General features: G+C 52.0%; 1 protein-coding gene across 1 annotated transcript in view; it reads right to left on the bottom strand.

The window, feature by feature from the left end:
* Positions 1-426: 426 nt before the first annotated feature.
* Positions 427-27,752, bottom strand: part of reln (reelin) — a 183,157-nt gene continuing 155,831 nt past the window's right edge. Inside the window, exons 46-64 of the mRNA XM_088922975.1 lie at positions 26,815-26,983; positions 25,962-26,102; positions 25,025-25,202; positions 24,251-24,444; positions 23,739-23,992; positions 22,248-22,402; positions 21,916-22,130; positions 20,934-21,111; positions 20,474-20,649; positions 18,791-18,897; positions 18,195-18,437; positions 17,848-18,023; positions 14,954-15,027; positions 14,456-14,617; positions 14,020-14,177; positions 12,951-13,170; positions 12,642-12,839; positions 11,451-11,549; positions 427-1,568 (exon numbers count right to left, since the gene is read on the bottom strand). Coding sequence (XP_088779101.1) covers positions 1,472-1,568; positions 11,451-11,549; positions 12,642-12,839; positions 12,951-13,170; positions 14,020-14,177; positions 14,456-14,617; positions 14,954-15,027; positions 17,848-18,023; positions 18,195-18,437; positions 18,791-18,897; positions 20,474-20,649; positions 20,934-21,111; positions 21,916-22,130; positions 22,248-22,402; positions 23,739-23,992; positions 24,251-24,444; positions 25,025-25,202; positions 25,962-26,102; positions 26,815-26,983 — 3,194 coding nt within the window. The 3' untranslated portion in view covers positions 427-1,471. The remainder of the gene's footprint in view (positions 1,569-11,450; positions 11,550-12,641; positions 12,840-12,950; positions 13,171-14,019; positions 14,178-14,455; positions 14,618-14,953; positions 15,028-17,847; positions 18,024-18,194; positions 18,438-18,790; positions 18,898-20,473; positions 20,650-20,933; positions 21,112-21,915; positions 22,131-22,247; positions 22,403-23,738; positions 23,993-24,250; positions 24,445-25,024; positions 25,203-25,961; positions 26,103-26,814; positions 26,984-27,752) is intronic.

Here is a 27,752-nt window from a genome sequence, read left to right as displayed (position 1 = left end):
GGTCATATTTACTGTAAATGTCCTAAACCTGGCCCTCGATTTAGGATGTTTAATGTTTTTTTTTTTTTTTTTTAAACGTATTCAGTGTGGAAACAGGGGTTTGGTGGTGGAAGAGGGAAGAATAAGCAGCAAGAGATGGTTCTGCAGAGCAGGGAAGGCTTCGCTGATGACAGAGGACAAAACGATGAAATATGAAAGTCCGCTTCTTTAAAACCAGCCTAGACTTGCATACAGCAAAGTGTACTTCAGACTCTTGCCTGAATGGTACAAATATGGATTATCTTCAGTTTTCCATAGTCTGACTTCAGTAAATATTTACCAATATTTGTAGTCTCCCGCTACCCTGCTATGAATCTCGGGCAATAGGTCGAGAACAAAGCCAGGACAGGAACAGGAAGAGTCGTGGGCGAGCACAGGCCTGTGCACGGAGGTTTGGACAGTACTTTATTTCCCTTTATAAGGCTGCTGGCTACCCCCGTCGTGGATATACATGTATATATACAAGAGAGCGCTATACTGGGGCTACACTGAGGAGGGGGGAGGGCCCATAATACACAGACTGCAAAAACAAACAACACCGACAGGGAAAGCCCTCACCTCCAGGGGCAGAGGAGAGCAGAGAGAGGTGCAGACAGAGCGCCCGACCCTGTCGCCTAATAACTTAACACCACCAGAAAGAAAAGGGAAATTCACACACAGTGCGTTTTAAATAGGTTACATGGAGAACTCGACCATAAATACGTGTGGTGGGAACCAACATATATAAAAAATATATATAATTAACACAAAAAAAACATTAATCAGTCCATATTTTTCTTTTAACCAAAAAAAAAGATTTTTTTCTGCTTCAGGTTTTTTTTTCCTCCTGTGTTGTTCTTGTTCGGGGGCGGGCTTCTGCCATCCTGCGGGCTCATCCGTGCACGACACACGACCGAGGGAAAAGGACGGGGAGAGAGAGAGAGAGAGAAAGCAAAAGGAAACACCACACCGAGGCATCACGAAAAGAGACGCACGCACACACAGAACAGTAAGACACAGTAACCCATCGTCTTCGTCTTCGTCCCACCAGCCCCGGCAGAGCTGGCCCAGCGCTCGCGTCTGCAGAGCTTCCTGTGTGTTCCCGGTTATTTCAACTCACAGTGTGAAAGGGGGAGGGGAGGACCAACAGCGATTGGCGGAATAGGAAAGGTGCCGGCAGGAGGAAGGCGAGGCGGCTCGTCGCGCTGGCCTGCATGTGAAGCTCCCCCCCGGTGAAGCCGACTGGCTGCGGTTCGCTCCGGCTGCGGGCATGAGCCGGTGGGCCAAGGGGTGAGGGTGGTCTCGGAGGGCCGGAGCGAGCCGGCTGGTGCGCGGGGCCTGTGGCGCCGGGTCCTTGGGGGTGGCAGGTGGGGGGGATGGTCGGGGGGGGGGGGGGAGGAGGGCAGACTTTATGTGTGATTGGCGGGTGGTTAGGCGAATCCCTCTCGCTGCTTCAGGCGCGCTGTCTCAGTGCCCGCCTCTTCCTGCTGTAGTAGTGGCGCAGGCCGGTTTGTCGCGAAAAGTTCATCATGTAGTTCTGTTTGCGGGTACTGCGGAAAGACAGAGCGGGAGGGATGCCGGCAGAGCGAGGGGAAGGGAAAGAGAGAGGAGGGAGGAGATTAGTGTTACAAAATGCGGCCCAGTCCGTCTCTCACTCCATACCATGCACAACGATTCTGGCAGTTTGCAGGCGGGTGATATTTTTTTTTGGGGGGGGGGGTCAGCCATGCAACTTCAAACACTCAATCTCTGCTCTCCTGGCCTAATTCCTGCTTTCTCCTCTACTCTCTCCAGTCCTGTCCCTGTCGGAAATGGAGGAAAGCCTGTGGTGGATCTCTGAGTCTTTACCTACAGCTGGAACCCGAAACTCAGAGCTACCCTGTCCACTGATCCTTGATCCTAGCCTTGGGAAAACTGCCTGTGAGTATTCCAATATCCATGGCTCCTGCAGCCAATACAGGCCATGTGGCACCTTGTGGTTGGGGTGAGAGTGGAGCTCCAGCTGAGGGTAGGGATGGAAAGCCTGTGTATAAGATATGCTTCTTCCCATCACTGCCTCCATCTTGGTCTACATTCATGATTCAAATGACTTTGATTATAAGGATGAAATGGAACAGTACTTTCCAGTAGTGTGTGAGCGTGAGCTGAGGACCACGGGACTCTTCTAAACCTTCAGCTGTGTGCAGGACTTGGGAAGAAACACTATTTACTATTTTAGCAGCAGGGTCAAAACGTGGAGTGTGTGTGTGTGTGTGTGTGTGTGTGTGTGTGTGTGTGTGTGTGTGTGTGTGTGTGTGTGTGTGTGTGTGTGTGTGTGTGTGTCCCTCAAGACCTGCAGAGACAGCCCCTGAAGTGCAGGTCCATCCCAGCAGCAAAAAACTCCCAAGATCAAACAGCGGCTCATTCCTGGAAAGGACTGCAGCAACCCGGATCCTGCTCTGGAAAGACAGGACACATTGCAGGAGACACCCAGGATGGGGCACCAGTCCATCTGTCCACACGGGGCCCGACTACAGTCCCCAGGTAATGGGACTGGCTTGTCTCCCGGAGGTGTGAAAAAACTGAAGCACCGAGAGAGAACCCACATGGCAGCAAAAACAGCCCACAGACAGTGGCATTTCCTGTTTGACGCAGTTCCTTCTTCCTCTCTCACACGCAACATAAATCGCTGTGCAGGTCAAGAGTGCCAATGGAAAAAAAACACCTTAATTGTCCGTCATCATGCTAGATAACCAGAGTTTAATAATACTTATTAACCTGTAGGTCAGTGATTCCCACTATACGGTAGGTCCAGGAGAGCTACAAGGATCTGGGGTTTCATTCCACTTAAGTTCTTAATGACTTAATTATATCTGCTGTTGACTTAAGTTTCCTAAAATACCGCTGTCAGCAAATGTTAGCCAAGGAGTCTTCTAATCTTGATCTTTAATGTTTGATCTTTCCAAAGATGACTGGATGAGATCTTCAACCACCCTAACCAAGGGAGAATGGCTTCCTTTCTCATGTTTTCTTTAATCTTAAACACTGAATTTTTAGGAAACAGGGTGAAATGAACACTTTTCTCAAAGCCGTTGACCCCTGGGGCCTGTCTAGTGCCTGACAGTGCTCCACAGGTCTGGTATAGACTGAGTGTTTGATGTTACAGTCGAGCACAGTTTGTGCTGAGGCAAAAAGCCACAGAAAGAGACAGCCTGAGAGGGGAAATAAAAGTTCAGCAAATCTGCCAGAAATAAACGCCTCTTCCTCTTGCTCAGCCTGGCAGTGCCTCTTCCCTCCAGCACGGTGGCGCCAGTGCGGCAGGTATGCAGCCAGTTGATGGGGCCTCTGCAAAGCAGGTGAGGGCCGAGGAGGGCGGGAAGGGGAGAAGAGGTGCCAGCAGCCTGTGTAGCGCTCGCAGGTGGGACACAAGCCGAAGACAATTAGCGCATGGTTGGAACCAGTGATGGAGGAGGAAAAGGGGCAGAGGTGAGGATGAGGAGGCAGAGGTAAGTGTGACACTGCGGCAGAGACAGGCGTGATCCTCTCTCCACAACCTGGTCTGATGCGTCAGCCCGCTGGTGTACCCCACTCTGTTAAAATTCGGAATTTCCTGTATATGAGAGTGGTTTGTAAATGTCTTTTGTACGTACGTTACAGTCATGATAATATTTTTAAAAATATCAAATCAATCCACAGGATAACTGATACTTTACCACTAATTCATTTCCTTTGGTAAGTACATTCTAACTTCAGCCTTTCATTACGGTTCTTCTTCTTAACTACTGCATGTTCATCACACACCGCTGCAAGAAAGGCACAGCATCAGCCCCTTAAAAGCAGAGTGTTAAGGGCCTTGTGGGGCCCTTAAGGTAGCAAGGTGTCCTGACTGCCCTCCTCTAATCTCTACCTTCTCCCTTTTCCTTGCGTGCTGAATGGCTTCTTCTAATCTGCAGCTCCTCCCTTGTCCTCATTTACCTTCCCTGCCACAGAAGAACGAGGCTGAGGCTAGCTGTCCCTGTCCCTCCTCCCACACAGACGAGTGAGGGGATCTGAGGGCTCTGGCAGGGCCCTTCCCCGCACTGTCGGCCTTGCTGTTACTGGGACAGGAAGCACGTCTCTCCCTACAGACCACACACCGCCACCGCGAGTCCGGCAGGGCGCACAGACACAGCACCAACACACAGACAGGAAATTAACACACTAAGCCCAAGACAAAGATATGAACATATCTGAAGTACTGTATACACGTTAGGTGTCCCTTAAAATATACCTGCATTTATTTTGCTTCTGTTATAAGCATATTTATTTGAAATGCACATACAGTTAGCGCATATTTGACGGCTGTGTGTGCTCGAACATTTTTAAAGCAGTGTGCCATCATTTGTGAAGTCTTTCTAAGACAGGGAGCTTGTTCTTGCAGACAACACTACTAAATATTTCCGACAGATTTGTTTCTTCACTCTACAACACTGTTTCCCTATGCTGGCCCTGTAATATCCCTACACCTCCACATTTTCCTTCCAACTGAGTTCTTGAACCCATTAAGTCTTACATTTTCCAATTGTTTTTAACCCTCCTCTGCACTCAGGTTCCAGTTTCAGAAACATCTCCCATGAACAGTATTCCCAACAGAACTGCTCCACCTCAGTTCTCCTCTTGCTGTCTAAATAACTGTTAATGGTTCAGCACGGAACGCTGCTCGTGTACCAAGTGGGAACCACAGTGAACTCAGAATAAACCTGAGATGTATTCTTACGTCCACAGAGACACAAACCCTGATGCAGATTACAGTACCTCTATACTATACCATATCCTTACAAGGCAGTGGAAAGTGCTTGTGCACACAGCATTGGACATGTGCAACCATTACAAGGGGGTTACCATTGTTGTGGTGTCAAGTGGTGCAGTTGTGCACTTGGGTGGATTCTTAAAATGAGGGGCTGGAGGTGGCGGAGGGCACGGGGACGGTGAACACAGTAAGGCAGTGAAAGTGCCCAGAAGAAAAAGACATTGTCCATTCTGCCAGCGTTATATGGTTGGAGTCCTTCTCAGGTCTTGCATTATCTTTGCGGACAGACTGTCAGGAAGCAGCATGAGGTCGGCGTGTTCCCAACGACTTGAGCATGCAGGAGAGCCAGCAGAAATTTTTAGAACCTTTCTCATTTCCACATTAATTAAAACATTGATTAAAAAAAAAAACAACTATTTCTAAGAAGTCCTTATACCACACAGGTCTTATACCAAAATCAAGAAGCTGCACACTGGGGTTTGCTGATCTCTCAGAAACTGGGTGCCAGGAGTTAACGTGTTCATTTCTATTTACTGCACAGCTGTAGGCCACCGATACTTTTTTAACCTCAACAACAGTCCTGCTAACATTTAGCCCAAGCACTGCCTTGTTGAGTTCTTCAGTCTCAGGCTTGCAGCTTAACAATTTAAGCAGCACACAAAGTCCCTGAGTGTTCAGTTGTTAACCAGCTTCAGGAAGGACAAAACTGACATGATATGTGAAAACTGGTTTTTATAGAGGTATGCACTGTGGATCCAAGTCCCAGAAGCAGGTAAAATGCCGCTTTCTTCAATTATCCCATTTCACAGACAGGGACTTCCAGCCGGTCACGACAGAGACCCTGTATTCGCTAGTGGCACCAAAGTGAACACCTTTATCAAGGAAGTTCAAACGTGACGAAGAAGACTTTACCCTTCTTCCATTGTCCTGTGCAGATCGTCACCGGCGTCCGATGGCAGAGGGGAAATTGGGCAGAGCTAAATGACTGAAATAACGGCAGAGCTGGTCCTCTTGACACGAGAATTCAGTTTTAACACAGCTCGGCTCAGAATGCTGGAGGAGGAATCCCATTCAATTTACCAGGCGTTAAAAGCAGTGCTTTCTCTGCCAGCCCACGAGATAACCTTCTACAATCGCCGTTAAACAGCTAGTCTACAAAAGATTTTTAATAACTCCCCGCCGACCACGGTCTAGCATCCAATACTGAAAAAGCACACAGACGGCTGTTGAAAAGTTCGCTTTCTTGCAATGCATCGCATTCGATTGTGACCGCATTAGACTCACTGGACCGAAATAGACTCACTGGAGAAAAAGGTCAACTGCTGCTGGTGCTTCACTGCCTCCTAGCATTACCAAAGGAATGACAGGCTCAGGTATCCCACTGAAAACAACAGTAATCTTCTGATGGGTTTGCTATGGAATTTATCTGACAAAACTGAGAATGTACCATAAGCAATGTTCCAGTCATGCTGTGACACCTTGTGTAGGTTTATGTCTGAAACGTGGGATATGCTGGACAAAATGAGAATTACTTATATAATAAAGGACAGAGGCTAACTTTTGAAGAAAACAGAATGTAAGTGAAGAGCCTCCCCACGAGTCTAACTACAGCCGAGTGGGACCCATCCTGAGACCACCAGCTGAGCTCTGGTCCAGACTGGATGACCCCTGAGCCACAGAGGTGACACGTTGCTGAACCCACCCAGCAGCAGTCCTTGAGTCCTCATCGCTACTGTGTGTCTGTTTACCTGGCTGACAGGGATTTACCTGGATAAAGACTTTGTGTGATTGATTAATCTCCCAAACACAGGTGTGTGCATATCCCCCTTGTGTAAGAGGATGAGCAGTGTGCCTGAGAGGATTAATTTGAGCCAGGTTTTGGTAGTGGCTTGTGGCCGAGAGAGTGCGGATGCAGCAGGTTTCTGTCTTACAGGTAAGCAGCAGGCTAGATTCAACAACCACAGCACAGTGACAGAAAGGTAAGAATCTGCACAAACACTCGAACACCTCTCGTGCGCAGAGAACAGTGAGTTCAGAGGGTGAACTGCCACAGCCCGGTTGTGCAGGCTAACACGCTGATCTGTGTAGATCCGGCCGGTGCACAGGGGAAGGGAGACCTCCAACGGAGAGGGTCAAGAGAAGGTGGAAATGAAAGTTCAGAAATAAACACTTGACATTTCCTTTGACACGGGTCTACTGGAAAAAACAACATCTCTTACGACGCAAGCGCTGAAAGACTGGAGCAATCTAGAGTGAAGGTCTTTCCTGCGTTCCCTCACCCAGCACTGATGTTCCCTGTCCAGCCCAGGGCAGGGGCAACATGGATAACGAGCTGTAGGGTCCACAGCAGCAGAGGATATGGACACGAAGCAGGCCCCCCTTCCCCACAGTTAGTAAAAACTGAGCCTGGGAACAAGGTCCTTAAACCTGCCCTGAACTCAGAACCACTCCAAACACTGGTTAGACGTGGACGCATTGTAGTTTCCAAGTGGCGTTCAGAATCTATGCAGTGCTTTTATGGGCTTTCTTAGCTGCAGTGTAGCGCTCTGTAAAGCATTTCAGAAACGGGTACAATGCACACAGTTTCAAATTCTTATATAACATCCAACAAATTAATGATGCCAGCTCTTACTACGACAGTCTAATCTACAGTGATAATTTAATCAGGTCAGGAGATTACAGTAGATGCAGCTCTGTAATAGAGAGAGAGAGAGACAATCCCAGTGGAAAGATGTACAGGAAACCCCTCTCCCCAGGTAATAACTGTGGAATGAGTAGGGTAGGACCCGACCCCTGACCCCTAATCAGAAGACCTCCCTGGGAAGCTCTGGTTTACTCTAGAACAGTGAAACTGGACCCCAGACGTGGATGGGTTACTCAGCCACTCTCTACACCACCTGTCCTGCTCTCCAACTCCCATGTTCCTCCTGAGTTCCCTTCACACTCTTAGCTCCACTTGCATTTCCAAAGCATTCTGGGGGTTGTAGTTTCACTGCGAAACAGAACTCTTCACAACACAGGACTAATGTACATGGATACAAGATTTTTGAATACAAGGGAAAGTAAGTAGACCAGCATAAAAAATATTTTCATGAACTACTTCATATAAAAGGTCAGAGGGGAGGTAGCCTCCATTTTGTTTCTCCTCAGCCCCTTATGAAATATGAGATGTGTCCTTTTCCTGTCTCAGAGTCACTAGCTGAGAAACTGTCAGGCATTCAATACAAATCATTCAACAGAGATCTGTTTGGGATATTTTCACGTTGTTAAGGACTGTGTTCGCATGTACAGTAGGATTACTACTTATCTTACCGTCACGCACAGCTTCCTTCAACAGAAACCGCACGGGAAAATGAAGTTACCTCAGCCAGATCATTCGCCATGTTTGATTAAAATGGGCTTTTAGACAAATGATTTTTTTTTGTTGTTGTTTACATATTGCATCTGCCAAACACCGGAGCCTGGTTCACAAATCAGAGCAGGACTTCAATTGTACGGGCATATGCATTGTCGGTGCGCTAAAATGGTCTCTCAATTAGCAAGAGGCAAAAAGGCTGCAGTGAGTGAGGTGCCCACAGGGCTAGAGCCCACCACAGCTTCTGTAGCAGGATACCCACGGTCTCACCATCCCCAGCTGAAATGGACGCAGCTGCTTGTACAGGGGGGCTGACCGAAGCCATTCGGGATCTGGCTCAGAGATGCAACGGCCACCTTCGTAATATGGGAAGGGGAAACACTAGTAGCGTCTCTCCGCTTTTCAGCTCCTCCTGTTCGTGTGAGGTGTGTGGTCAATCGATGAATCGGCCACCAGAAGCAGGCAGGGTGGGCCTGCGGGGGGCCTGCAGAACGGAGCGGGCGCCACCTCGCGCCACAGCACTGACAGAGGCTGCGCTGTGACTCTGGGAAAGGGACTCTGGATGTCTTGGAGAAGGGGGCATAGACTTGCCATTGGTGCCTTACAGTCACCCAGTCAATGCTTAGCGTATGTTATCCTATAATCTAGGCTTCACGTCCAGGTGTAAATTGATCTTTTCCATTTTTTCCCATTCCATTTCACAGTTTAAGATCCTCTGAGGCCCTGCAGCAAGGATCTCTGTTTTGGAGAGTCCCTCTCCACAGCTATTCCTACAGGTCACCCAGAATCCGCTCGTAGTTACAGTGCTATGATGGGATCACTTGTCCTTGAGAGCTGTTGGTCCAAATGATCTGTAAATTGCTTAATTGAACACGGCCTGTTTAATTGATCATAGTGAAATTGATTAAGGTCTATTCGTCAGACAGTGACGAATTAAAGGCGGCCTGTAAAGCCTGCTGGACTGGGGCTCCCCGGGACCAGAGTTGGGGACCGCTGGCCTCCAGTAAAGGATTTCCACTGAGAGCCGCAGACGAGGGCTGCTGGGGAGACAGGCGGGGCCGATGGCAAGTGCTGGGAGAGGGGGGAGGAGGGGGCGGCAGGGGAAGGGGGTGATGGGGAGTGCGCCGAGGAGAGACGGGGGACTTACCTGACTCTATTGCCATGCCAGAGGGAGCAGATAACAGAACAGAGCACAGGTTAGAGCGCGAGAGGGGGAGGGCGCGGGGCTGCCGCCGAGCAGAAAAGTCTGGGGAGGCAAGGGACCCGGCCTGGGGGGGGGGGGGGGGCGGGGAGAGAAACGGGAGAGAGAGACACACCACCCAGGGCACAGCACACAGAAAGAGATAGAGGAGCAGGAGGAGAGGAGACAGAGAGACAGGGAAGAGAGAGAGCCAGGAAGGAAAGCAAGAAGATCCGAGGAGATTGCACAAAAAGAGCGAGTGGAGAGTCCAGAGGGCGAGGCAGGGCGGCAGGAAGAAGGGAGAGGAGGAGAAAGGGAGAGGACAGAGAGCTGTGTAAGAATGACTGGTCCAGTCCGTCACAAACACCATGCCCAGGGGTGTCTGCGCTGGCAGTGTTCTGGGTGGCCCAGTGGAGATGAGAAGGGCAGAAAGGCCAATAGGGGCATCAGCACAGCCCAGCAGTGAGAGAAATGTGTCTACCCGTCTGTCTATTCATGTGTCTCCCTCAATGCTGTCTGTCTTTTTCTGAGCACACCGGGGATGACATCTGCCCTGGAAATACACAGGAGCTTCTTGTTTAGTTTTCTGACTCAGTGATTGCCTTAATTGGTCTTCATGTCCAGGTCCCATTTTCCAAACCTCTATGAAACCTGAAGACCAAGGTTTATCATTGCTGATACACAGTATCAGTCTGTCTACTGTATCTGTCCAGGGCAGAGCACTATAGCAAATGGCCAAATCATCATGCTGCAGGTAAGAGACCCATATAGGTATGAGAGAGTTTATACATGTTTGTGGGGATCTCCATGTCTGTGTATCTTTCTCTGGGCAGGCTACAATGCAGTTAATAACAGCAGGGCTCAGAGTTCAACAAGGGGTGTTCTGAGGTCAGTGTTTACTCTGTGTCATCACCACACACTGCCAGGCACTCCTTCACCACTGCCAATACTAATGGCCTTGTAACAGACAAGACTACCTACATACAGTACCCAGGCATATTCACCAAAATACAAGGATTGCCTTGATACAGACAGGCGCCCCACCAGACAGACAGTAAGATACTAAGTGTATTCTTCATATAGACTGACATACCATCCAGAGAGACATACTGGTGTATATTCTCTCTGTCTGACAGTGTCATTAACCCTTGGTTTGTCTGCATATCATCTTGAGGAGACAGACAGACAGGACAGACACCTAGCTGTAGACCATAAGCAGAAGAGAGGTACGAAGTGTGCAGATACTATCTCACAGTCATAGGAACAGACGGATAAGGCCAGGGCCATATACCCTCTCCATATACCAGGCCAAAGAAACAGAGAGCGAGAAAGAGACAGAGAGAGAAAGGAGGCAGAGACAAACACAAACAAGAATTTGTGTGCCCATGGACAGTGTCTGACTGCCCACTTGAAGAAAGACAAGAAGACAGAAGCTAAACAGTAGCATCCATCTGTCCACAAACACCAAGATGGACAGAGGATTTCCTGTCCACAGCTGCTGTGGGTGCAATCAGACAGGTAGAGAGATAGACAGGGCCAGCTGACAGTGGCCAAACCTGTGGACCTACCCATAAGGGTGGGAAATGGGACCTACTGAACTGAGAGCACAGCACTGGCAAGAGTGCACTCTCCTGGATACCGACACCTTGATGAAGTGTCAGAGCAGAATGGGGACAGAAACACACAGGACAGACACCAGTGCATCTGCTTTTGCCCGAGACCCTGAGCCACAACCCTGACAAGAACTGCTGAAGGTGCTACAGCAGTAACTGAAATGGCTGAGCCTGAATTCCCCCACCTGTGGTTGGCTCGGTTTGCTAGATGAGCTATACATCAGCGCCTGCTCCTGCGAGGTCACTACAACAGGGCACTACACAGTCCTACTGCTAGCTGAAGGTTTCATTTCCTGCCAAGGTATTCTGTCTGAGCCTGAGTCTGAGCCAAGGCTGGAGCAGGAGACGAGATCCTTCCTTAACCAGTGCGCCTCAGACTCCTTAAAAGGGAATGGGACTTGGAGCTGGGAATTCATAATCCGGGAAATATGCAGGTGCTGGCCTGGGAGTTAGGAGGGTGGTGAAACAGATGGCCCGCTGCACGGGGGGGTTTGGGAGGCTCAGAGAGATACTCACAGGACGACCTCCACGTGATCCAGCGCCCACTGGTCATGGCCTGCGCCGTCGTGACGAGGCTGCCACCATCGCAGCTCCACCCCCTTCACCCGCGCCTCACTGCAGGGAGAGGGGCAGGTGGAGAGAGAGGGGAACAGGGGAAAGTGGATTGAATTGGAGAGAAGGGACACAGGTGGCATGATGAAAGGGGACAGAGACAGGGAGATTCAGTCACTCTGAATCAGTTGCACAGTGCTACAGTGTGTGTCAGTGTCGCACTGTGCTACGGTGTGTGTCAGTGTCACACAATGTTACAGTGTGTGTCAGTGTCGCACAGTGCTACAGTGTGTGTGTCAGTGTTGATCAGAGCTACAGTGTGTGCCAGTGTTGCACAGTGCTACAGTGTGTGTCAGTGTTGCACAGTGCTACAGTGTGTCAGTGTCGCACAGTGCTACAGTGTGTGTGTCAGTGTTGATCAGTGCTACAGTGTGTCAGTGTCGCACAGTGCTACAGTGTGTGTGTCAGTGTTGATCAGAGCTACAGTGTGTGCCAGTGTTGCACAGTGCTACAGTGTGCCAGTGTTGCACAGTGCTACAGTGTGTGTCAGTGTTGATCAGTGCTACAGTGTGTGTCAGTGTTGATCAGTGCTACAGTGTGCCAGTGTTGCACAGTGCTACAGTGTGTGTCAGTGTTGATCAGTGCTACAGTGTGTGTCAGTGTCACACAATGTTACAGTGTGTGTCAGTGTCGCACAGTGCTACAGTGTGTGTGTCAGTGTTAATCAGAGCTACGGTGTGTCAGTGTTGCACAGTGCTACAGTGTGTGTCAGTGTTGATCAGTGCTACAGTGTGTGTCAGTGTTGATCAGTGCTACAGTGTGTCAGTGTTGTACAGTGTTTCAGTGTGTGTGTCAGTGTTGCACAGTGCTACAGTTTGTCAGTGTTGCGCAGTGTTACAGTGTGTGTCAGTGTTGTACAGTGTTTCAGTGTGTGTGTCAGTGTTGCACAGTGCTACAGTGTGTGTCAGTGTTGCACAGTGCTACAGTTTGTCAGTGTTGCACAGTGCTACAGTGTGTGTCAGTGTTGTACAGTGTTTCAGTGTGTGTGTCAGTGTTGCACAGTGCTACAGTTTGTCAGTGTTGCGCAGTGTTACAGTGTGTGTGTCAGTACACTGTGTCAGTGCAGTATTCCAGTGTGTTGCAGTGCAGACTCACAGCGGGATGTTGTAGGAGACTCTCTGAGCCTGGATGAAGTCCTTGGGCTGGTGCTGGGCGATGACATGCCAGGTGATGCCACTGTTGATGCTGTACTGCAGCAGTACGGCACGATCCACAGTGTTGGGCTGTGTCAGGGCAGTGTTGCAGCTCTCTGTCTGAGACACGCTGCCGATCTGCAGCACGAACATGATTTTACTGCACAGAGAGAGATTGAAAGAGGTTAAAATGTAAGAATATAATACTCCTTACACTAAAAAAGCAAAGAGAAAAACAGAGAGGATGCCTAATGCCCAGGGCCCAGTCTACCTGGCTCTGGTGAGGTCCAGGATTTTGGTGACTGCCTGCCTCATCTTGCAGCCATTGAAGTAGAGAGAGTTTCCATGGGCATGGGGTGCCAGCTGGCCACAGCCACTGCCAGTGCCCCCACCCTGGATCAGCTGCCAGTTCTGAGCTGTCACCGCCTCCGACTCGAAGTTGTCCTTGATGTAGCTGGGCAGGTCAGCGCTGGAGAGGGAGCAGTCATCTCCTGGGGGGGGGGGGACAGAGAGGGAGACATTTGACATTGGAGCAACTCTCCCTCAGTCTGGAAGCCTCCTGCTTCAGAGCCCGGAGGCCCGGAGGTACTGCGGTCATGGCCATGACGATGGTCAGAGCTCAGGAAAAAAGGCAGCAAAATCCACACGGCTTTGGCAAAGTCTGCAGAAGCCGTTAGACAAAAACTTCCTTCCAGCCCTAGAAATGAAAATTCATAGATCAACGAAGATACTTAGAGCTCAGCAGGAAGGAAAATGAGATCACACGACAATTCTGAAATTCTAACAAGCGCCAAGAGTCAAACAGTAGTGTGTCAGACAGTCCAGAGTGAGACAGAGATGCAGGGTGTCAGACAGTCTGGAGTGAGACAGTGGCGCAGGGTGTCGATCAGTCTGGAGTGAGACAGTGGCACAGTGTGTCAGACGGTCCAGAGTGAGACAGAGACGCAGGGTGTCAGACAGTCCAGAGTGAGACAGTGGCGCAGGGTGTCGATCAGTCTGGAGTGAGACAGCGGCACAGTGTGTCAGACGGTCCAGAGTGAGACAGTGGCGCAGGGTGTCGATCAGTCTGGAGTGAGACAGCGGCACAGGGTGTTGATCAGTCTGGAGTGAGACAGTGGCACAGTGTGTCAGACAGTCCAGAGTGAGACAGAGACGCAGGGTGTCAGACAGTCCAGAGTGAGACAGCGGCACAGGGTGTCGATCAGTCCAGAGTGAGACAGTGGCGCAGGGTGTCGATCAGTCTGGAGTGAGACAGCGGCACAGGGTGTTGATCAGTCTGGAGTGAGACAGTGGCGCAGGGTGTCGATCAGTCTGGAGTGAGACAGCGGCTCAGTGCCCACCATGGTGCCCCTCGTCACAGATGCAAACTGCACCACTGGTGCAGTAGCCATGCCCGCTGCACAGTCGCGGACACGCTTCTCCAATGTAGACATGGTCCACTGCCCAGCCCTGCTGCTCTCCAGCGCCCTCTCTCTGCACCCAGCGGAACTGCGTTGCTCTGTGAATTGATAGAGAGAGAGTGAGTTGATGGATGACATGGGTGAAGAAGAGAGAGGAAAGATAAAGAGAAAGGGATAGGACGGAGGTGGGGGAGGAGGAATGGTGAAGTAAGGGGGAAAGAATTGAGAAGCAGAAAGAGAGAAGAAATGTCAGAAAATTGCAGCTAGTAAGTTGCACAACAGTAAGGCTGACACGAGACAGACACATGGACACACAGTTGGGACTGGCCAGACAGATGGGAGACTCAAGTCAGGAGCCAGTCAGTGAAGCACGCACCCTGAGGAGACGTGGTCAGGCAGCTGCACTGTGACCCGGGTCCAGGAGGAGGAGTTGACGGGGCTGTAGATCGTTGCCTCGTGGAACTGGAAGGGAGAGCATCCCACGTTGTTCACCGAGGACGGCAGACACTCAGCCTGGACCAGCTGCCAGGAGTCGGACCTGGAAAGGGAGGAGGGACAAAGAGGGATAGAGAGAGGGGAATGAGATGTGGGGGTGGGGAGCAGGAGAGGGCAACGAGGGAGAGAAGGGAGGAAAGAGAACAGGGGAAAGCTCACAGTTCAGCAATCAAGGAAAGAACCGAGGTGCTCTGTCTGTGGGAACTGTGCACTACCAGCCTTGCTAACGACTCCGTCAAGCCTCAGACGGTGAGTGACTGTTCATGTGAAAACCTGCGTGGATGAGACACATCACGGATGTTGTGGTCGTTTTCTTCTAGGAAGAATGAAGGGGGAGCAGGAGGATCCCTGGCCTGAACGGAGGGTGTTGGCTTCTCACCTGGCATCCTTCCTGTACTCCAGCAGCACAGAGTGGTGGTCTTCACAGCTGTCCGCTTCACAGCCCACCACAATCTACAGAGAGACAGAGACAGGGGACAATAACCACATCGCCGCTCCGCTTCACTGTCATCGATCGCTGCAGGTCAGTTCAAGAACTGAAGCAATATCCATTAATAAGAATAATAATTGCTTTTCTGGACACTCCACTCAAAGCGCTTTACAGGTGATGGGGGCTCCCCTCCACCATCACCAGTGTGTAGCCCCCACCTGGATGATGCGATGGCAGCCATAGTGCACCAGTACCCTCACCACACACCAGCTCTCGGTGGGGAGGAGAGCAGAGTGACGAAGCCAGTTCACAGATGGGGATTATTAGGAGGCCATGATTGGTAAGGGCCAATGGGAAATTTGGCCAGGACGCCTGGGCTGACACCCCTACTCTTTTCGAGAAACACCCTGGGATTTTTAATGACCACAGAGAGTCAGGACCTCGGTTTTACATCTCATATGATGGACGGCGCACTAGTCTATACCAGCTTAACATCGAGGGAGCCTGAGCAAGAAGGGGAGTCTTTTATCTAGAACAGGGGTGGGGAACGTCCGGCCCGCGGGCCGTATAAGGCCCGCGAAATCATTTGGTCTGGCCCTGCCAAGGCAACCGCAGGCGTAGAGATGGGCGATAATTTGATAACGATAATTATCGCGATATAATTTTCCTCGATATAATTTTAACAAAAGTTCGAGATATATGTTTCTGTTTGCATGTTTACGCATGCGCACTAAGTACTGCGCGAGTGCGCGTACGTGTTGCAGACCGGGCAGCTAACAGATTTGTTTAATGTTTCTGTTGTTTGGGAAGTGTTGTGTTCTTAAAATAAAGAGTTGTTTAATTTACCAATTAACTGTCTGGCTTCTTCAACTTTCACTCAGGAGAAAATATCTGCCTTTAAACTTGAAAGAAATAATGATTTGACATTTATCGTGATAATTATCGATATCGACTGATATGAACATTTTTATCGTGATATCGTGATAACGTGACGGGACAGACACGCATGCTTCTCGCCGGCTGCCCGCGGCCCGTCTGCCTGTATTGTGGTGACTCAGAGGACAGTCAGTGCCAGGCAGGCTGGGAGTGTACGCGTTGCGAAAGTGTTAACACACTGTGTTTTATGAACTGCGGGATGAAGTCAAGCAGTTCATGGAGGTGAAGGGAAAACCTGTCAGGGAACTCAATGATAGCAAGTGGCTGTTTGATCGACTGCGCTCCAGACTGACCGAAGCAAACCTGGAAAAGCAGTTGCAAGTAGCAACATCATCAATACCAGCTAACATCACACGCCCCACGAAAGAGAGGCAGTTCCAGCCATCACATTAGGGGTGAGTTAATTAAATGTTTGACCAAATATAGCAGGCTAATTTTAAATTGATAATTTTGTATGGCCCGCGAATGATGTTATACATATCCAAATGGCCCTTGGCAGAAAAAAGGTTCCCCACCCCTGATCTGTCACGCCCTCTGCAGCCAGAGGGCGCTCCTTCTCTGACCTGTCCCTGGTTTCCGGTCTGCTGTCCTTCCGGTCCCTCTCTTTCCCTTGGGCTATATATTTCCGGGTCTTGCACTCTGTCCTTGCTCAGCATTGACGTTCGGATGTCCTGAGACCCGCCTAACACCAGGGCGCCCCACGTCCGCTACCTGAGGGCATAGGTTTCTATACGGCATTCCTGAACTCTTTGCACTATGAGCCCGGGCCTTTTTCCCGTCTCGCCGCTACGCATATGGGTCTTTTTCCGCTCTCCTGCTCCCCACGGTTAGTCCCTTTGGACGTCCGTGACATGATCTAGAAGGAAGTGAACTGAGAGGAGTTTTCAAAATTCAGATTTAAAGAGCTTTACTGGTGTGGCCAGTGAACTGCTCTGTTACCAATGCAATAGAAGTAACAATTACAAATGTTTTAGAACAATAACGAATGCATCTGACAGGTTCACTCTCTGTTCCTCAGGCTGTGACAGGAGATCACATACTGGACTGCAGCTCTATTGAAGCTGTTCCCATTCTGGCAGGAGTGGGAATTCTGGAATTAGATGTCGTATTTTAGGGAAGAACATTGGCCTAATCCCAGAGTATTTTTTGCAGTGCAGCAGTTTCTATGTCCAGGCTGTAATCACTGAGTCTGTCCTCTCTGGACAGCCAGGTCTGTGTCCAGTTTCTATGTCGAGGCTGTGGTCACTGAGTCTGTCCTCTCTGGACAGCCAGGTCTGTGTCCAGTTTCTATGGCCAGGTTGTGGTCACTGAGTCTGTCCTCTCTGGACAGCCAGGTCTGTGTCCAGTTTCTATGGCCAGGTTGTGGTCACTGAGTCTGTCCTCTCTGGACAGCCAGGTCTGTGTCCAGTTTCTATGGCCAGGTTGTGGTCACTGAGTCTGTTCTCTCTGGACAGCCAGGTCTGTGTCCAGTTTCCATGGGCAGGCTGTGGTCACTGAGTCTCTCCTCTCTTGTCAGCCTGGTCTGCCTGTGTTTTTGCAGGACTCTGTGGGCTGGGCATCTGCGGACTGCTTGTCCTATTTTGTCTAATCCTGATCTGTTCAACACAATGCGCTGAATTACACTTTTGAATAGTCAAAGCCAGATTTCTGCAGGGTGTGGGTGGGTGATAACATTGCAGTGTCCCCTTCTCGTGGCGCAGAAAGACCTGCGTGTCTTCTCCATCTCGCCATGCAGGACGCCATACTGGCAGGAGTTTATGCGATGAGCAGGAGGGGTATTGGGAAGAGATGCCGTATGCTGGGAGCAGTATTCACAGTTGTAGAATCTTTCCATACGCTGCCATGGGAATATACATTATGGGAGACATTGGGAGATGTTGGGGACCTGCTTGTGGGTGGGCTCTGACCTTGAACTGCACGATGTAGCCAGGCTGGACAATCAGCTCTCTCGTGGCCAGGATGTTCCGTGTCCCGTCCTGCTTTTTGTTGGGCCAGTACAGGTGGAAGGAGGGGTTGCCACAGAAACCAGCGGTCCGCACAGCATTGGGGTAGAAACTCCAGCTCTCCTCGTGGGACACCCCCTCTGAGAAAGAGATGCAGAGAGACTTGGGGTAAGAAATAGAAGAAGAACAGAGACAGAGGGGAGCACGAGAGGGAGGGGAAAGAAGGAACGAGCAAACCCTGATCAATTTAGTTCAGCATTTTCGACACCCTTAATGAAATGGTACAGGACTGAGGTGTGGGGTTTGCTCACCGTCATCAAAGGTGTCCAGCAGGCTGCTGGGATTGATGTCAGAGCCGCCGATCAAGATATTGTCGATGGCCCACTGAGCGCGCTCCAGGCTGGGTGTGGCCAGGCCGGTTTCCATGGCGAAGGGCTGCCACCAGCGCAAGCGCGTGGCGTTAGTGAGCGCCCCCAGTGGCAGCACGATGTAATCCCTCCGCACAGAGATATACTTCAGGTAGTCCATCTCGTGAAGGAGCGTCCAAGATACACCTGCAAAGCGTGGCAGACAGCCTCAGACGCAGAGAATCGACCAGAATACCTTTTTCTAATCCTTTGCCTCCGAGTACTGGGCCACACTGCCTCCTGTCTCACTCCTACTTCAAGCTGTCAAAGCTTTGTGAAAACCTGCCGTCTTCACCTGCTGCTTCTGTGGTCCGGCTATCACAAGACAGATGTACAGGTCGTTGTGTGCAGGATGCTTGGTGAAGAGTGGAATGAGTCATCCCAGCGCTCAAGGGCTGGAGTTCTGAGCCTAATCTCTGCCACGCAGACAGGGGGCTTCTCCCTGTGCAACTCCCTACACTGCTCCCAGTGTCCCCTGTACGCCGTGCAGGGGCGTGTACCTCCATCGGTAGAGTAGTCCAGCAGCACTCCTTCTGTACGGCAGGATGGCCGGTGACAAGTGGTCAGGTTGTCCTCGCTGCCAATCCTTGCCCAGTATTCGACAAACCTGCCACACACAAGGAGAGGGAGATGGGGGAAGAGGGGAAGAGAGATGGGTGAGAGAGAGGAAGGAGAGAAGGAGAGAGACGGAGAGATAAAGGGATATGTGTTATAGAGAGTAAGAAGAAGGGGAGAGACTGATCAAGAGAGGTGTGTGATACAGAGAAAGGAGAGGGAGAGGAGACAGATACAGAGAGACTTGTGACAGAGGAAGGAGAGGGAGAGGAGACAGATACAGAGAGACTTGTGACAGAGGAAGGAGAGGGAGAGGAGACAGATACAGAAAGACTTGTGACAGAGGAAGGAGAGGGAGAGGAGACAGATACAGAGAGACTTGCGACAGGAAGGAGAGGGAGAGGAGACAGATACAGAGAGACTTGTGACAGGAAGGAGAGGGAGAGGAGACAGATACAGAGAGACTTGTGACAGAGAGGAAGGAGAGGAAGAGGAGACAGATACAGAGAGACTTGTGACAGGGAGGAAGGAGAGGAAGAGGAGACAGATACAGAGAGACTTGTGACAGAGGAAGGAGAGGGAGAGGAGACAGATACAGAGAGACTTGTGACAGAGGAAGGAGAGGGAGAGGAGACAGATACAGAAAGACTTGTGACAGAGGAAGGAGAGAGAGAGGAGACAGATACAGAGAGACTTGTGACAGAGGAAGGAGAGGGAGAGGAGACAGATACAGAGAGACTTGTGACAGAGGAAGGAGAGGGAGAGGAGACAGATACAGAGAGACTTGAGAGAGGAAGAGGAGACAGATACAGAGAGATTTGTGACAGAGAGGGAGGAGAGGAAGAGGAAGAGGAGACAGATACAGAGAGACTTGTGACAGAGGAAGGAGAGGGAGAGGAGACAGATACAGAGAGACTTGTGAAAGAGAGGAAGGAGAGGAAGAGGAAGAGGAAACAGATACAGAGAGACTTGAGAGAGGAAGAGGAGACAGATACAGAGAGACTTGTGACAGAGAGGAAGGAGAGGAAGAGGGAGAGGGGACAGATACAGAGAGACTTGTGACAGAGAGGGAGGAGAGGAAGAGGAGACAGATACAGAGAGACTTGTGACAGAGAGGGAGGAGAGGAAGAGGGAGAAGGGACAGATACAGAGAGACTTGTGACAGAGAGGGAGGAGAGGAAGAGGGAGAAGGGACAGATACAGAAAGGCTTGTGACAGAGAGGGAGGAGAGGAAGAGGGAGAAGGGACAGATACAGAGAGACTTGTGAAAGAGAGGAAGGAGAGGAAGAGGAAGAGGAAACAGATACAGAGAGACTTGAGAGAGGAAGAGGAGACAGATACAGAGAGGCTTGTGACAGAGAGGGAGGAGAGGAAGAGGGAGAAGGGACAGATACAGAGAGACTTGTGACAGAGAGGGAGGAGAGGAAGAGGAAGAGGAGACAGATACAGAGAGGCTTGTGACAGAGAGGGAGGAGAGGAAGAGGGAGAGGGGACAGATACAGAGAGACTTGTGACAGGGAGGAAGGAGAGGGAGAGGGGACAGATACAGAGAGACTTGTGACAGAGAGGGAGGAGAGGAAGAGGAAGAGGAGACAGATGAAGAGGGAGGGCAGAAAAGAGGGACTGACTTGGCTCCCCGGAGGTCCAGGTCATTGGTAACGGCCTGCCGAGCGCTGGCCCCCCCGAAATACAGTGCTGTGCCCTCTGCCAGCACCCCGCAGTCCAGACAGGGGTGCCCCCCCTCCACGCACTGCCACTGGCCCCCCACAGAGCCCTCCCAGTCAAAGCGCTCCTTCAGGGAGGTCTGCAAAAGAAAGACACCCTGTTGTTACTGGCATCACAATCTCCTGCTCGTCAGGGGCTGAAGTTCTACTACTAGGTGTGCCATCAGAACACAGTCTTACACCACTTCTTCAAGTCCTCTGCCTATATACAGTACAGTATCTTTCCTTTCGGAATGAATGAGCCCCACTTCCTATCTTTTTCTACAGTACTGTGAGAAAGCTGTCCGCTCTAGCAGCCTCCGGTTCACCGGGGGAGAGGTGCCGAGAGACCGGATGAGAGAGAGACTCCGGGACCGGGCCGTACTCGGAGAGAGGCGCTGAGGTAGCAGTTGGGTCCGGAGAAGCCCGGGTCGCAGAGACAGCGCTGCTGCAGACAGTCGCCGTGGCCCCCGCAGTGGTCCGGACAGGGGGGCCCGATGTAGAAGTTGTCGATAGCCCACTGAGTGTCCGAGTGCTGCTGGTAGAAGCGGAACCGCACTGGCCTGCAAACACACAGAGCGGCAGTGAGACCCCCCGACTCCCACCCCACAGCGGGGACACTCCGTCTCGGCTTTTACAGCTCGCTGGCTCTTACACAAAGCACAAGGGGGAAGCGCACAGACGTCTTTTTTTCTTACTGTAAAGCGCTTCGAGATGCTACTTCCAAAGGCACTATACACCCTAAAATAAAGTTTATTATTATATACTGTAAAAGAGCAATGTGCAGGGCGGTAACAAAATTCTGCCTGTGAGAACAAGACCTGCAGTGTCTTGCACATTCATTTGCACAGTACCTGGGCATGTGAAGGGCAAAGGGCAGGTTCACCACTAGATGGCGCTACATTGCCGTTCAAAGTGAGCCCTGTTCTGATCTCAGACTGCATAAAGAGAATGACATGGCACTGCTGACTGCTGTGTCCCTGCGGCCATTTTTGAGCAAGGACAGAGACGGCACATGGGTGCAGGGATGTCTAAGTAACTCTGCAGGGTGTACAGCAAGTCGGTACCATTGATAGTCTGCATCAGCAGAATTTCACATACAAAGAAGAAACCGACTAGAAACCCATTTTCAGGAAATATCACACTGTGATCTGAGTTCTTATTGGGTGAGACAGGCTGGCAAAAATGAATTATAGTGTTTTGAATTGGTTTCATACAAGAGCTGCTTGGGAAAGCCACAGCTGCTTCCTAAACCAAGCGGATATTGCTGACAAAGCGCCGCCAATGAAGGATGAATCCCAAGTGTTTCCCCTCTGCAGCGCCACCGTGTGTTGGGAGCGGGAAGGACAGAGGCAGCGGTGACTCACGTGTCGGTCAGGGCGTCGGGCAGGGGGAAGACGACGCGCTTCCAGCCGGCGGCGGGGAAGAAGACAGAAGGCTGGGAGACCTGGCCGGCGCAGCGCGGGTCGGCGGGCAGGCACTGCGGCACCAGGTAGCGCCACGACACGCCGAAGTCTACCGAGTACTGGACGTGCACCTGCCGCGCCGTCTGCTTCTCCGGCGCCCCGCAGCCCACGGCAATCTGGACGGCACAGGGCGAGAGACACCGCCACACCGTCAGCCACGCCGCCGCCCGCCGCCCGCCGCGCGTGTGGAGGCCTGCGGTGTGTGTGTGTGTGTGGGGGGGGGGGCACCTCACCTTGAACTGCATGATCCAGCCGCGAGCCGGGACGATGTCGTGCGTGACGGCGTACACCTCCCTCCCGTCCGCGCCGCCGCACACCATCACGCCGTCCGGGGCGCGGCAGAAGCGCTGCACCGCGCAGTCCTCGTGGAACATCCAGTGCTCGCTCACTGCGGGCCAGGGAGGGGAAGGCAACCCAGCGTCAGTGGTCACTGCCCCTGCAGCCACCTCTGCACCTGGGATCCCCGGATCAGCTAGCTACTCCACTTGCTTGTTCTCCTTTACTCTTGTCCTCTGTCCCTACATATCTGCTTTCACTTCCCCTCCCTCCTGCTCCCTCTCTCCTCCCTCCCTCCTGCTCCCTCTCGCCTCCCTCCCTCCTCTTCCTCTTGCCTCCCTCTTGCTCCCTCCCTCCTCTTGCTCTCTCCTCCCTCCCTCCTGCTCCCTCTCTCCTCTTGCTCTCTCCTCCCTCCCTCCCACTCCCTCCCCCCTCCCTCCTCTTGCTCTCTCCTCCTTCCCTCCACCCTCCTCTTGCTCTCCTCCCTCCCTCCTGCTCCCTCTCCTCTTGCTCTCTCCTCCCTCCCTCCTGCTCCCTCTCCTCTTGCTCTCTCCTCCCTCCCTCCTGCTCCCTCCCTCCTCTTGCTCTCTCCTCCCTCCTGCTCCCTTCCTCCTCTTGCTCTCTCCTCCCTCCTGCTCCCTCTCTCCTCTTGCTCTCCTCCCTCTCTCCTGCTCCCTCTCTCTTGCTCTCTCCTCCCTCCCTCCTGCTCCCTCCCTCCTCTTGCTCTCTCCTCCCTCCCTCCTGCTCCCTCTCCTCTTGCTTTCTCCTCCCTCCTGCTCCCTCCCTCCTCTTGCTCTCTCCTCCCTCCCTCCTGCTCCCTCCCTCCTCTTGCTCTCTCCTCCCTCCCTCCTGCTCCCTCTCTCTTGCTCTCTCCTCCCTCCCGCTCCCTCCCTCCTCTTGCTCTCTCCTCCCTCCCTCCTGCTCCCTCTCCTCTTGCTCTCTCCTCCCTCCTGCTCCCTCTCTCCTCCCTCCCTCCTCTTCCTCTTGCCTCCCTCCCGCTCCCTCTCTCCTCTTGCTCTCTCCTCCCTCCTGCTCTCCTCTCCTTGGTCTTTCTTCTGGCAGGGCCCGGATGGCCTCCTCTTCGCCCGTGACCTTTCTCATGTTCTCTCCTCGAGTGGCCTGCGCTCCTCTACTTCCTTCCTTCCAGGTCTAATTCACACAGCAGTCAACTTACCACGCAGAGCTTACCACGCTGCAGAGCAGAAAGACAAACACGTTTCTCCCTCACTGAAGAAGGCTCGGCAGCCGGAATGTGTCGTTTGGTTCTTTCTACACCGCAGCGTGGAAACAAGTTAAATCTCTACTAGCTCTCTAGCAGCGCATGCGGATGCAGCTGCCCAGTCGGACGTCACCAGCAAGACTGTACGTCTTCCCCGCTGTTAAGACGTCAGCATCGACAGCACAGTCCACGGCAGATCACAGTGCCGCCACAGAGCAGCTCTTCCTACCTGTGCCAATGTCCTCTGGGTGTGGCTCCAGGGCGATGCGGCCAGTGGGCACGCCGTCAGCGGGGGCTCTCTCGTGATTGGGCAACAGCGAACCCCCAAAGGTATCCAGGATGGAGGAGTGGGGGTCCGAGCCGCCAATCAGCACATTGTCCAGCGCCCAGTCGCTCTGCTCTGCTCCCTCGTGCTGTGGCTGCCACCAGCGCACCCGCACCCCCTCTGCCCGGGCAGCAGGGGGCAGCAGCACGTTCACAAACCTGCAAACAAGAGCACAGGAACATCTATTACAAGCACACGCCTTTCGTTCCAAAAGAGCTTGCCATCTTCCCACGGACCGAGTTACAGCATCAGGCCAAATTTTCAAAACCCTGGCTGCTGGAGCATGGCAATCTATTCTGTGTTTTATATTTTATACACTGTGAAAGCGTGGTGCACAACTGCAACAAAACCTCCTGGAAAACTGCAGCGTGCAGTCTCACAGCGCGCTGGCTGTGGGGCAGTTTCCAGCGTCTTACCCAGGCTTGCTGTACTGATCATAGAAGATCTCAGTGAGCAGAATCCAGCTGATCCCCCCGTTCATGCTGAAGTCCAGCAGCACCCCCTGGTTACGGTTGCTAGGCGGGATCATGCAGCCGTACATGAAGTAAAACTGGATAAACTCGGCACTGGTCAGGTTCAGGTCCACCGTGACCAGCTGGCGACTGCAGCCCTGAGGAGAGCAAGAATAGGAATAGTAACAAGAACAAGGACACGGGGACACAGGGATACAAGGACAAGGACAAGGACACGAGAACATGGGCTAGGACACAAGGACACCAGGACACAGGGATACAAGGACAAGGACAAGGACACAAGAACATGGACTAGGACAAGGGGACTAGGACAAGCACAAGAACACAAGGACACCGGCACACCAGGACACAGGGATACAAGGACAAGGACACTAGGACAAGGACACCAGGACAAGAACAAGGACACAAGGACACAGGGATACAAGGACAAAGACACAAGAACATGGACTAGGACAAGGGGACTAGGACAAGCACAAGAACACAAGGACACCAGGACACAGGGATACAAGGACAATGACACTAGGACAAGGACACCAGGACAAGAACAAGGACACAAGGACACAAGGACAAAGACAAGGACACAAGAACATGGACAAGGACAAGGACACAAGGACAAGACACTGCTGGCACAGAGAGAATGAAGACAGAAGGAGGAAGCAGCAGGGCAGGAGACAGACAGATAAGAGAAAGAGAGGGTCAGACGGAGACTGGTCTCACCCCACTGAAGTGTAGCGCCGCCCCCGACGCCACCGCCCCACACACGGTGCTCAGCTTGCCCCCGGTCAGCAGCAGCCAGTTGGCCGGCGAGGGGGGCCGACCAAAACTGTCCTTCAGCTGGGAGGGGAGGGTGACCTGGGGCTCATCGCAGTCCTCTCCCCCCCAGTCCGGGTCACACCTGCGGGAGGGGCGAGGCGAGGCGGCGTCAGTGTACAGGGCCCTGCCAGCACCAGCACAGACACTGCCCTTCCCGCGGGCAGCAGCGGGGTGCTCTCAGGATCACCGCCCAGCCTCGCCAGGAGACGCACGGTGTTTGCCCAGCCAGTCAGGAGAAACGTTTTTGACAGTATGTAACTGGCACTCGTGTGAATGTGACTCGAAAAGCGGCGACGATAGGCGGAAGGAAAATTCTATCACATCTGACTGCAAATCACACCCACAGCATCCAGACAACAGTGAAAAACAGCTGCTCCTGCTCTTACGTTCACACAAAAACTTGTGCGGTGCAGGGCTGTCAAAGCAAAAATAAAAACAAGTCACCATTAAAAAAAAACGAGCCCAGACGGTACAGATTAGGCTCTGGGTTACTGCGGTCATTATTTCAATGTCATCCTGAGTATTTCACACTGGACTGATGGCACAATGGCGGTGAGATCACCTTCCATCTGGTTTTAAAACAGATAAGATAATATTTGCTGCCCTGGGGTTTTTTTTTTGCGTACCTGCTTGTTTACGTGGAATTACTAGGAAAGCAAAACGCAAACCAAAACACAAGAAATTGATAACAAACCACTAGTTTCATGTCACTCAGGTCTCTGCCTTTTATTTCTATTTCCCTGTGTAACTGTATTTATTTGTCCTTATATCCCCAATATCCCTGCTTCCTGACACCCCTGTGCTCCCCCAGTGTGGCTAACCGAGTCCCACAGGCACTCACAGGCAGCTGTCCTGCTGGCAGCGCCCATGCCCGCTGCACATGTCTGGGCAGCCATCGCCAATGTACAGGTTGTCCAGAGCCCAGGTCTGCTGTTTGTCAAAGGGCGCTGGCTGGTACCAGCGAAACCGGGTGGCAGGCGACCTGATGGCACAAGCAGAAGGCGGTGGAATTGATCAGAAAGGTGCCGTTTCTCCCAACGGGCGAGACGACAGGGTAGTGTCTTCATGAGCACGGGCGGGCGTGCAGAGATCTGGCTCAAGTCTCATTGCAGGAGCGATCGCCAAAGGACAAAAAAAATGAATTGGTTCCCGGGCAAATAAACAGAAACCTGATCCCACAACACTCTCGGCAGAGTGATCTGAAGAACAAGCAAGAAGACAGCTGCCTCTAGCTCTGATATTTTCTACCTACATCCAACAAGTAATTTCCAAGTTGTAAAGCAACTGGTATTTAATGGGCTGCTCACCTACAGGAGCTTTTCTTAAATGAGGTTTAGTGGGGAGGATAACTCTCAGGACACAGGAATATGGAAAATCCCCAACTTTACTTACAGCCGCTGTCGTGGGGCAGATAAACTGACTTCCACCCTGCAATCTTCTCTTGGATAGATTACTACCCAGCACTCTGCCTCCAAAACTGAACAGCACGACAGCTACAGAGCAGCAGAAACGTTAATCTCCCAGTTTCTCTGACCTGACTTCTGACCTTCCCTTGTTCCTGCTGTCCTGTCTGGATCTCCCAGCACTTCTTCATTCTTTCACTGACACTGACTGATGTTTCTGCATCTTCACCCTCTGCCTCCTGCCCTGGAGCTCACGTGTCTGGCAGTGGCCAGTGGCACAGAGGCACTGACCTGGCGTAGGGGGGAATGGGCAGGGTGACACGCCCCCACTTGTTGTAGGTGTCGGACACCAGCACCCTCTGCAGGCTGTAGCTGGAGCAGTCCAGGCTGGTGGGCAGGCAGTCTCTCAGCAGGGGCTGCCAGGACATGCCCAGATCCAGGGAGAACTCCAGCTCGATGGCTGCACAGCGACACGTGCACGCAGCGGCGGACACCAAGGGCAGCAGGAGCAGACAAGACAGGAAACCACAGGTTGCAGAAGACACTGCCACAGCTGCTCTCTCCCTCTTTCAGCTCTGCTCTCCTCCCACTCATTTCCTCCCTTCCTCCCCCTCTACTCTCTGTCTTAATGTCTCCCTCCCATGGCCCTCTACCCTCTCCATCCTTCTACCCTTCCCACACCCCTTCTTTGTTCCTCTCTCCCACTCATCCTTTATCCCTCCCTTCTCCCCTCCTCTCACTCATCCCTCTCTCTCCATCCCTCACTTCTTCATACTGCCCTTCTCTCTCACTCATCCCTCTCTGCATCCTTCACTCCTTCATATTGCCCTTCTCTCTCCCTTATCCTTCACTCCTTCATACTGTCCTTCTCTCTCACTCATCCCTCTCTCCATCCTTCACTCCTTCATACTGCCCTTCTCTCTCTCCATCCTTCACTCCTTCATACTGTCCTTCTCTGTCACTCATCCCTCTCTCCATCCTTCACTCCTTCATACTGCCCTTCTCTCTCATCCCTCTCTCTCCATCCTTCACTCCTTCATACTGCCCTTCTCTCTCACTCATCCCTCTCTCCATCCTTCACTCCTTCATACTGCCCTTCTCTCTCTCCATCCTTCACCCCTTCATACTGTCCTTCTCTCTCTCTCATCCCTCTCTCCATTCTTCACTCCTTCATACTGCCCTTCTCTCTCATCCCTCTCTCCATCCTTCACTCCTTAATACTGCCCTTC

Source organism: Atractosteus spatula, chromosome 8 (genome assembly GCF_055471065.1).
Source record: "Atractosteus spatula isolate fAtrSpa1 chromosome 8, fAtrSpa1.hap1, whole genome shotgun sequence".
In the NCBI taxonomy this organism is placed as follows: domain Eukaryota; kingdom Metazoa; phylum Chordata; class Actinopteri; order Semionotiformes; family Lepisosteidae; genus Atractosteus; species Atractosteus spatula.
Note: the sequence above shows the minus strand (reverse complement) of the source record. Positions and strands in the feature narration are given on the sequence as shown.